Genomic DNA, 12,183 nt, shown 5'->3' on the forward strand with positions numbered 1-12,183 from the left:
TGGCACTGGTCATGGAAGTAGGGACATATCTGTGGGTCTTCTGTGAGACTTAGCTGATAGAAACAGAGGACTGGCCTAGCCACAAATTCTAGCAGTTGTGTTTTGCCAGACTCAAGCTCCTGCTGCTGCAGCTCTAACCTTAGTTCCCATAGTTCCTTGCTGTGGAACTGTGTTGTACTGGCTGGTTTTGTGTGTCAACTTGACACAAGCTGGAGTCATGACAGAGAAAGGAGCCTCCCTTGAGGAAATGCCTCCATGAGAGCCAGCTGTAAGGCATTTTCTCAATTAGTGATCAAGGGGGGAGGACCCAGTCCATTGTGGGTGGTGCCATCCCCAGGCTGGTGGTCTTGGATTCTATAAGAAAGCAAGCTGAGCAAACCAGGGGAAGCAAGCCAGTAAGTAACATCCCTCCATGACCTCTGCATCAGCTCCTGCTTCCTGACCTGCTTGAGTTCCAGTCCTGACTTCCTTTGGTGATGAACAGCAACGTGGCAGTGTAAGCTGAATCAACCCTTTCCTCCCCGACTTGCTTCTTGGTTGTATTGTGTAGGAATAGAAACCCTAAGACATGTGTGCTCAAGAAATACTCTCTAAAAGTCCCAAACGACTAAATATCTGCTGTTTTATTTTCATAGCCGCAGAAAATCTTGATGTTTTTGGCAATTCTAAGATGATCGGTCCTGATGGTCTTTGAAAGTGTGCCTTGAGTGCAGTCGGGACTTAGGGAAGACCGTCTCACGATAGCCAGTGCTGTTTATATGAAACTTGCAAAATCAAGTAACAGAACCAGATTTGTGGTTTTAATTCTTCCATTTCCACCCTGTGTTTATATGGCCATTTGTTTCTAATCAGCAAATCAAGTCCACGTCAAATCACCCTGAATGGTTCAAATAAATTGCAAGACTATCATACTGAGATGGCAATCTATGTTCGATTCTCAAACATGCCTTCGCTTTGCAGATTTCATGGTGCCCCACATAAGCTCACACGCTACCCTGGAGCCCATATGCTCCCAAACTGGCAGGCCTTCACAAATAAAAGTAAACACTTTCCCCTTTCATTGACAATAAGAGCGTCTGCTATCAGAATCAGATCCTTTGAAAGCTACTGAATGGAGACTTATGCTAGCTTAGAATGCTATGCCAGGATTTCTCAAATGTCTCTCCGAGCCGATACTGAGCTGTTTATCTGACAAAAAAAATCTCCCAAATGTGTAAGAACGACCAAGACCTAGGCTCCTCCCCAAGCATAACAAGCAAATCTAATGAGAGACGGAGCCGTGCTGCAGAGATCTGAAAATAAACCTTCTAGCTGAGGATGCCAATGAAAACAGAATGGAGTAACCCCAGCTCCCTCACACCACACCCGGGAGGACTGTTCCTGCAGCCTTGCATTCAGAGCTGGTCACTCAGCATTCCGTGACTGTGGGCTTTCCTTTACTCCTTACATCCTTAGGCAACAACTGTAGGAACGACCTGTGTACTAAAAGCACTCTCTCATACACCAGTGGGAAATACCAGCACAATAGCATTGTCAAGACGCTAACACTGATTTTGTTCACCTGGTATACTATATGTAACAGCAAGTCACTTGACTGTGTTTTTATATTTCACTCCATTTTATCAGTAAGCAACTTAATGAGGAAAACTGAGCTACAGAAATGACAGAGTGGTTAGGAATGCTTCCTGCTCTTCCAGAGCCTCTGCGTTTGATTCTGACACCGGTATCAGGAGGCTCACCTCCTTCCGGTCTCCTACAGGCAGACAAGTGCACACACATATAATTAAAAATAAGTAATATAATTTTAGATAATATAGTTGTCAAATTGAGATTTTTGGCATATTAACTTCAATACTCCCCTGTCATCAAAGACCATGCAGACCAGCACTGATCTTTTACACATGCGATAATCATGTTACCTAATCAGGACACACGTGGGCAAGGGCTGGTCATTCCTATGAAGAAGTCATTCCTATGTGTCACACGTTGAGTATTTCCGTTTACTCTCTACTGATTTATGATCAGCAAATAAGCGGCTTCTGTGCTACTTCAAAAAAAGATTCAGTGCAAACATATAAAGCAAAATCCACCAAATAAATGTGACAAAGTGTTGACTCTGCGTGCTTGGTTTACGGGACAAACCCCTAAAAGTAACTTCATATCTGCATTTAGTGGCTGGAAAAATTGCTATTTAGAGTCTTATGGTTATAGTAGGGGAAAAAAGACATTTTAACAGAACAGATTGACACTGTTTAAATCAATGAGGCATTCTGTCCATGTTAGTTTTAAAATAAGTTGCAAAGTAAATGAAGTCATATACTTCATAGGATAGTTTCTACAACAACTCTCTTATACTCACTCGTGTGTGTGTGTGTGTGTGTGAGAGAGAGAGAGAGAGAGAGAGAGAGAGAGAGAGAGAGAGACAGAGAGACAGAGAGACAGAGACAGAGACAGAGGCAGAGGCAGAGGCAGAGACAGAGACAGAGACAGAGACAGAGAGATTGTTTGATTATTTCCCCTACCCTCTGAGAATCTTCCAGGCAAAGTTTTAAACTAGAGATTGTAGGAACACAGTAATTAACAATTACCCCTGGCCTTATAAAACCTACACAGCAGGCATTTTGAACAAAACAAGATTATTTAATTTCACGATGATAGCAGCTTTTTAAAAAGGACAAGTATTGGGAGGATTATTTCAATGGAGGACGTTTTCATGGTAAAGTCAGGCATTTGGGGTACAAATCTGTAATTCCAGAGCTTCAGAGGTGGAGGCAGGAGGATTGAACTCAGAGCCCATCTCAGCACATAGTAAGCTTGAGCAAGGCCAACCACAACTACAGGAGATCCTGTCTCAGAAAGAAAACTAAATAAACTCAGTGGCCAGTGTAGAAAAGGAATGGTCTGAGAGAACCAATAGAAAGTTCATGGTAGTTTTTTCCAGTACTGGACATCAGACCCATGGCAGAGATGCAAAGAATCCTGTGTGTGTTACGAGGAAATGCATGTACTCTGTAACCAACCACCAGCTCAGACACGACTATGTCTACCATTCAAGAAACTTCCTTTATACTGACCCCTTTCCAGTTGATTATCACAGCCTGGGGCCAGCGACTGAGACTGGCGAAATTATCTAACTGATGGGTGAAATGTTTCCATTTATTTAGAAATGTATAAGATTTTGCATTCTTTAATTTAGCTCGGTGTGCACTTTGGGTAAAGTGTGATTGGTAAGTAACATGCCTGTTAAAGTTACTGTTTATAAAATGTTAATCATATTATAACTTCCAGAGGAATAGCACACCCTCTTTTATTGCTGATATTAATAATACAAGCTTCTATCCATTTTCTTAGTATAATGAGTCATAGCCACTCATTAGTTGTATTAATCTTCTCACAGAATCAAATCTACTCTTTGTATTATTATACCTTCTGCTTATTTTGTTGCTTCATTCCTTACTTCTGATTTTAACAACTTCAACGATGATCCTCCTCCCTCCTCCTCCTTTTCTTCCTCCTCTTTTCTCCTCTTCTGCCTCCTCTTCCTCTTCCTCTTCCTCTTCCTCCTCCTGGCTCCATCCTCTCCCTGTCTCCTCCCCCTCCCCCTCCCACCACTCCTCCTCATCCTTGGATAGGCTCTCCCTGTGGTATGGCTCTCCCTGTGCAGAACTTCTAGCCCAGAGCGGACTAGAGATCCGCCTGCCTCCCCTTTCTCAGCGCTGGGATCAAAGGTATGCACCACCATGTGTGCCTAGTTCCTTCACATGAAAGTCGAATTGTGACTTTACGCCTCTTCTCCAAGATCATCTTTTAAAGCTACATGGTTTTATACACTGTAGCTGTGCCACCTGCTTTAATATATTTTACTTTCAACCTCTTTTTCTAAGTTTTCTTGGAACTTTGATAAAAACACCATGGCCAAAACAACACATTAAAAAAAAAAAAAAAAACCTGTTTGATTTGGGCTCACAGTTTGATGGCAGAGCAGCCAAAAGAGCAGAGAGGTTGCATCTTGACTGATGTAAGGGGCAGAGAGAGACACTAGGGATGGTGTGAGTCTTGTGAAACCTCAAAGCCTGTCCCTAATGACACACCTTCTCCGACAAGGCCACACCTTATAACATTTCCCCAAATGTTCCACCATCTAAGGGCCAAGTATTCAAACATAAAAACCAATGGAGGCCATTCTAACTCAATCTACGACAGACTTATAAGTACTTAGAGCATTTTGCTTCAATTTCCAAAAACCTGGAACTTCATTGGCTATTTCATTGCTATTAATTTCCAATTTAATAACATGAGGGCACATTCTAAACGTAATATTTATCCATTAAAAAACTCTTACAAACATTTAGATTATGCCCAGCACCTTACCAAGGTCTGCCAAAGAAAGTCTGACAGCAACTTGACAAATAATGTATAGTAAAGCTATTGGGTGTGGCAATCAGAAGTCAATTTTGACAAGGCACTTAACATTTTGTATTGTTTCTACAGTGCGTGACCCGTCCTTGTCTAACTGTTCTATCCTTTGATAACAAAATGCTTTTAAAACTACGAATAGGAGCTGGATCTATCTACTTTCCCATTCTGCTAATTTTTATTGTGATAAAACTTTATTTTATTTAATTAATTAATTTATTTGCCAGTTTGAAGTGCCGGGCTCTATCCCACTGTGTCCACGCACGGTGTTAGGTAATCAGCACCCACTGCCTTTTGATGTCTTCTTTGAAGCTTTCATCTGCTATTCCCCATTTCTATCTTCTCACTGCTTCTGGCGAGCGGGCTCTTTGATCTTGTGAGCCATCCCCATCCCCACTGACAGGACGCTAAGTCCACTCCTAACTAACACCACAGCACCTCACTCTTATTTCTATAGTCCCATCTTCTTGCTTTCAATTTATCGAAAGCACAAAAACACGTCTTTTAGACGAGGTATATTTGGGTGTAGTATTGGTATAGGGTGGTCCTTTTTTTTAATAGTTCGCTCTCTGCTTTTAACATTAAATGTAACAGTTGCTAGTGGTGATTGTCTTTATATTTCTCTGTGTTTTAACATTAAATGTAACAGTTGCTAGTGGTGATTGTTTTTATATTTCTCTGTGTTTTAACATTAAATGGAAGCTGCTAGAGTTACATTTTACCTGCATTGTTAAATGTAACAGTTGCTAGTGGCGATTGTTTTTATACTTCTCTGTGTTCTAACATTAAATGTAAGTTGCTAGAGGTACATTTTACCTGCTTTGTTTAGCTCTCCGTCTGCCCATCTGTTAGGCACTCCTGTGTTTTTACTACCTCACATCCCCATAGCATACGAAAGCATTCTATATTTATTCTTTTTTTTTTGTTGTTCTTTTTTTCGGAGCTGGGAACCGAACCCAGGGCCTTGCGCTTCCTAGGTAAGCGCTCTACCACTGAGCTAAATCCCCAGCCCCAACTATATTTATTCTTATAATGGCTTCTTAGCTGCCTCCTTTACATACTCTAGTGGTTGTTTTAGGGGGGAAAGAACGAGTCACCTGTCAGTCTAGCACGTACTAATGTGCAAACCTCAAATACACAATCCCATTCGATGTCTTTTCTATTGTCCTCTCACACTGGAAGAGAAGGTGCAGAGGTTTCCCACACACCTGTTCTCTCCACATGTGCTTCCGTCCCTGACCTCAGCATCCCCAACCAATGTGGCACATTATATGAGACTGCCAACCACAGAGGCTATCGATATGACCCATAGTTCATCCCTGAAATGGTCCACGAGTTTAGACACTGCATAGAAGTCTATCTATCATGATGATATTGTACAGAGCTGTTTTCATTAAAGGTCCTCCGTGCTTTGGTCACTCACAGAGTTTTACATCCTGTCCACGGTGTGGCATGACCTCGGGAGATCTGTCTCAGACAAACCCCTCTTGCCATTGGCAGCCTGCATTTGCTTTTCGGTGGGGATTCAGAAAGCAGAAGAAGAGAGTGATTTTTATTAACCGACTTAAACGGATATAGAAGACTGAAGCTAATGCTTTCTGAAAGTAACACCAAGCAATATCTGGCACCATTTAAGGATTCTTATGAATTTTCGTAGCCATTCACTTACTCGAGCCACGCAATAACACCACTACTGAAGCATCAGCTACATGAGGATATGAGACCTCAGACTAATCAACTCGCACCATGAAAATAAGCCTCCAGCAACACTCCCTGTTGCACTGGACTATCTGTACAATAATTACGTCTTAATTCTAGTAATAGCATATTATAGATCTCTTCGGCATTTAGACTTGTAATTTCAATCAAGCAATTAACCTCTAATTAATCTGTGTGTTCCAAATTCGTTTCGGTAAAATGCTAGTGTAATGATTTTTAAGGCAGAGGTTAACCCACCTCCTATTATTTTGTATATAGTCAGTTATTACTGATTATCACCAAGTTTAAGGAAATTTGGCGAACGTAAATTTGTTTTCAGAAAACATTACCTTAGAGGATCTACATTCAATTCTTAGCACCTACATGACGGCTCTTTGCCATCTGTACGTCCAATTCCCATGTCACCTACTGGCCTCTGTGGACCTCAGGAATGGATGGAGTGCACAAACATACATGGAAGCAAATGCTCGCACACATAAAAGAGAATAATAAAAATAAGTTAAAATCGTCCTAGACTTGCAAACACAAAACCAAACTTAATGTGTTCGTAAAGCAGTGGGTAACAGTTTAACTTAAAAACAGAAAGCTATCCCATAATGGATTTTAACTTCTATCCACCCTGATTGCAGACTAACCTTGTCACTGCCCTTATTAAATTCCCAGGTTGCTGACACTCTCTCCTTAGCTGCTCCCTGCTTCTTGGCCAGATGTGACTGGCTCTGACTGACAGGGGTTTATGTAATGACAACATTTTCCCATCTGGGTAAACAATGTTCCCTCCAAGAGCCAAAGACCAATCTAACAAAAACCCCCATACCAGCCAGAAGAAGCCCTCTTTTGAAAGGTTGCTCAGGGTCCTGCAAGACACTCTCAAAACAATGGAGGCTATTGTTATTGATCTTGGTGGCTCCCAGTGGTAGAAGGCAAGTAAATCCCTATTGTTAAAGACACCCCTGCATCTCAGACACAGGGCCTAGAGGATTCAAGCTGCATGTGAGCTGAAAGCTTCTTTCTAACTTTCTTGGTATCAGAAGGGAGAGAAGAAACCAATAGTTCTACCCAGCTATGAGACATATGAGCTATAACAATGGGCGGCATGGTACAGTAACTCCCAGAATGCAGCAGGGGCACCCATACCATATTGGTAAACAGCATCTCTCTAATTGGGCTTATGACCTGCTCAACGAGAGGGAAACCATCCCTGATGCTGGAAATCTAGCCAATGACACAGGGCCAAAGAAGTCATGGACCTCAGAGGAGAACCTGTAACTGCCACTTTACTAAAGCAGCATTGTCCCTAATGATATTGGACATTCTAAACATCTGTCCTTACACCATCAGGTAAGTATAGTCCTCACCCCTCATCGAGAAAAACAACCTCTCTTTGTAACAGACGGAAACCATTACAGAAAAATCACAGCCAACCAAAATGCAGAGATGTATAACCGCATCCCAACTGATGCATATACAGCCCAATTCCTTCCTCTGAGACTCCAGACGGTTGCTGAAGATGGAGTAGGGAAATTGTAAGAACCTGAAGAACAGGCGGTTGGCTGTGAGACTGTGTCTCTTGTGAATGTCAGAAGTTACAAAGTATCACAACTTGAACTCCACAACCTAAGCCGCAGAGCAGGACGGTACCAAGAGACAAGCTTAAAGGACGGTACCAAGAGACAAGCTAAAGCGATGGAGAAAGCTCATGAACCCCAAGCAAAACAACCGGCAGCTCAGCAAGGTGGATAAGCAGGGAAACAGTCTTCCCTAGGGAGGAGACTCCACTGAGTTCCTTACCATTAAATGATCAGATCACCTATGAAGACACATGTACATGTAACATTATACAGACTGAGCAGTTTGGATTTGTGTATTTAGTAATGTATATATGCACACATATGTAAGAACACTTTATGAAAAGAATGAGGTCGAGAATTTGAAGGAGAGCATCGAGTGGTATCTGGGAATATTTGGAGGAAGGGAAGAGAATGGAGAAATAACGTGACTATATTTTAACCTCAAAACATAAAAACAATAATAAAAATATAACCATAGCTCATCTACGATTTCGCTATTGAAAAGAGATAACTTACATTCAGCTGCTTTCTAGAGACACGGGATTCACTGATCTCTCTAGGACTGGCAACTTTATGTACCCATAACTGCTACAGTGTTTCTCTCTCAGGGCTTTTGCTTTATCACCCTACATCCCATCCTGAGCAGCAAGCAAATACAAACCACAGAATGTTCCTTTTCCTTTAGCTTCTCTTGCAAACCACCTCCTGTGGCACTCAACTTTGATTCATGCGTCAGATTCCTGAGGTAACTATGAAACTCATTCATGAAGTGGATGCTCTACCAAACGCTGGGCTGGGCATTAGGATTATTTTATTTTACTATAAAATATTTTAGTTTCTACAGTGATCTCACGAGATTATTTTTCTTTGACTCCCACATGTTGGGGAAGAAATTAAGCTCAGAGGGACCACAGCATATGCAGGTAACAAACCTGCAGTAGAGGATAGAGTTTTATTTGGAGCTTGGATTTTTATCACCAACCTTAAGGGGACTAAGGCTTTCCCTAACAACTCTACCTTTACAGAAGTGCACCAAACTCATAAACGTTTTACAGTATGGTCTTCCTTGTGGTCCTAACCACTACTAAAACTGTTAGATGGTGAGTCGTACAGTGGGAATGTGGCTTAAATACTGTACAGAGTGTATGTATGTATGTATGTATGTATGCATGTGTATATATATACATATATATATGATGTACAGTATATATATACATATATACACACATACACTGTGTACTATACATACATACATAAACTGTGTAAGTATATATATGTGCAATATATATACACTGTGTATAGTACATATATGTGTATATATATTATATACACTGTGTACAGTATTTAAGCTACATGATTACATTTAACATTTTTAGTGGTGGTATATATATGCTAAGTATCATATATATTTATATATTCATATCATATTATACTTTCAACACATAATATATATATGTATATATATATATATATATCATAATAAAAATTTACCAAAATGTAAGAGGCGACATAGATTTTCTTAAAGTTGTATATGTGCACATGAGCACTGACTTCTAAGCTTCAAATATTCAAAGCAGAGGACTGAACAAGTACTATCAGCAAGCATCCTTTCTTTTCATCTACACAGTAGAAAAGAAAGACTGAAGCTTCCCCTTCAGTTTCCCAGCCATCTCTAAGTCTGTGAAGGCTGACTTCTCCAGGAGAAACCTAGGCAGCATGCTTCTACTCCAATTGTGTGTTGGACTTAGTGAGCCTTGGGGAGAAGTGGGCTCTGGCTTACTTCATCTGACTTCTCATACAGTCTCTTCACGGCTTATTCCAAGGCACATGGCTTATGGCACTGCTTGTATAACAGTTCAGGTCCCTCTGTCTCTACCATACTAGAAACATCTCCTTGATCTGCTTCAACATTGCAATGCTGTAGAAGTAAGGAAGGGCCCAAGCCTCTCAGGCAACATTCATACAGAGCTCCAGTACTCAGTGCTGAAAAAGCATTTGTTATAATATTGATATATATACTATAATCAGTAAATAATAATATATAAAACACTGACATAGAAATAAGTTGGACAATATTTCATAGCCTGGTGTGACTTTTAGTAACAATTTTCTAGAACAATTACACGAGTCTATTGAGTCAAACAGTATAAGGTGTGAATAATGCTGTGCCCCATCTTTAAGCCTTAATACAAATCTGTTCTTTATAAATAATTTCATATATTTGATTTTAATGTTGTCATTATCACTTATTTTTATTCAAATTATGATCAAGGGATATTTTAATTTTAATTTTACATATATGTTTTATATAGTTAAATCTGTACTTTAAAAATTGTTTCTTTAAGGATATAGCCTCTTCCACTCAAAAGGAAGCTATGTCTGCAGTTTATAAACAGTTGGCCAGTCACTCAAGTATCTCGGGATTGATATACATATTTATTGCGTGATTGCATATACAAAAGATTGTATGCAGTTAAATGCTTAGGAATAAACCTTCTTCTGCAAATACCAATTCCTAATGGGAGACGTCTTGTCTATCATTAAGATAAATATGTATTTCTTGACTACATTCAATTTTTCTGAGTGCCACCTACTTATAAATGACAATGATTCAAAATATCTCGGTTTTTCCAGTGCCTCAAAACTGTAGTTTATTTGAACTCAAGATCAGAACTGTGGACAAACCTCCATCCATCCTTCTGCAGGTAACTAAAGGCTCCATCAACAACGCTCGCAAAGAACTGTCCGCCGGTGATGAAGAGGGTGTTGATGGTGACCAAGCGACCTCTCAGGTTGGGTGGAGAGACCTCGGCGATGTACACGGGCACTGTCATGGATGCGATGCCTGCAGTGAAGAGTTAAGTAAACACGTCACTACACGTACTCACGCCAGACTAAAACATGCGTACAAACACAACCTTTCACTCTTACCGTAAGCACAGGTTAGCATATACATTAAGAGTTTGTTTGTGACTGATAGGACACTATGTCACAGAAGGAAAGCAGTACTCGAGGTTCCAATCTCTGAATAGTGTTTTATACTATTATTTAAACTAATTCATTTTCAAATTTTATTTAGTGAGGTCATGAACATAGCTAGACTATGACTAAACACGACTAAAAAACAACCTTGAACCTCTGATACTTTTTCCTCTTCCTCCCCATGCTTAGCTCGCACCGTCATTGGAAAGCCCATATATGGGATCACCTCGACAGTCTTACAATGATATTTAAGGCATAGGTATGCTTTTTACTTTTACAGGATAAAGTTATAAAACTATGCTCTAGAAAGAACAATATAGGAGGCTGAAGAGACGGCTCAGTGGTTAAGAGCACTGACTGCTCTTCCAGAGGCCCTGAGTTCAAATCCCAGTAACCACCTGGTGGCTCACAACCATCTGTAATGGGATCCAACGTCCTCCTCTGATGTGTCTGAAGACAGCTACAGTGTGCTCACATACATTAAATAAATAGTTTTCAAAAAGAACAGTGTAATTGCTAAATTATTTTATTCTATGTGGAAATCTAGTCAGATAACCATGAGAATAAGACATTATTTATAATATAGTGATTTATATCAACTATTCAAAGTCATTATCTAGAAGAGATACACCAAATCTTTTGGTTAGTTTGCTAATAAAACATCTCATCAGCTCGTGCCATTCAGTTGACCAGATGCATATTTCATAGTTAACATAATGACAGAACCTTTAGGAATCTATCGGTCTGAAAAACAGATGATCTTAGACTGAGGAGTTGTTATGGGGCTGGGGGTGTGTCAGAAAAGTGTTCATATGGTTACAGAACTTTAATCTTTATATACGTAGAAGTCATAAATCCATCCCTAGATTAAGACAGAACACTGGACCTGTACAACAGACCCACGTAGAACTGTGTTTAAGGGACTGGTTTGTACTGCATAACGCACCTAGACTCCTGACTCTATGCTTCCTGGCCTGGGGCCCATCCTCATTCAGCAACAGCTGTCTGCATCAGCGACAGCAATTCCTACAGCAAAGAGACCGAGCCCAGGGGTTCACGTGCAGGCTGGACACTACCGCTAAGCTAGCCGCTCAACTCACCACCAACCTTTTGTTTGTTGATATCCTTACCCTAAACCACATAGCGCTCTCTCTCTCTCTCCCTCTCTCTCTCTCTCCCTCTCTCTCTCTCCCTCCCTCCCTCCCTCCCTCCCCCTCCCTCTCTCTCTCTCTCTCTCTCTCTCTCTCTCTCTCTCTCTCTCTCTCTCTCTCTCTCTCTCATATAAGTACGGCATGCTAACCCAATGTACCCTGGGTCTCTCTGACTCTCTTCCATTTCCTTCCATCTCTAGATCCACTTCCTCCCAGTGGTTTGAGCTTCGCTAAACTCCCTGTCGATGCCACAGTCGTTTGACATCCTACCCTTCGTACCTTTTGTTGCATTTAATTCAACAAATATTAACAAGTCATTTGTATATTCTCCTCACTTCCTTCAC

The 12,183-nt window shown here is 40.7% G+C and overlaps 1 protein-coding gene across 1 annotated transcript in view; it reads right to left on the minus strand.

The window, feature by feature from the left end:
- The window catches only part of Slc2a13 (solute carrier family 2 member 13), a 327,266-nt gene that overhangs the window by 259,119 nt on the left and 55,964 nt on the right, over nt 1–12,183 (minus strand). Inside the window, exon 2 of the mRNA NM_133611.2 lies at nt 10,392–10,551. Coding sequence (NP_598295.2) covers nt 10,392–10,551 — 160 coding nt within the window. The remainder of the gene's footprint in view (nt 1–10,391; nt 10,552–12,183) is intronic.

The sequence above is a fragment of the Rattus norvegicus genome, chromosome 7, assembly GCF_036323735.1.
Source record: "Rattus norvegicus strain BN/NHsdMcwi chromosome 7, GRCr8, whole genome shotgun sequence".
Lineage (NCBI taxonomy): Eukaryota > Metazoa > Chordata > Mammalia > Rodentia > Muridae > Rattus > Rattus norvegicus.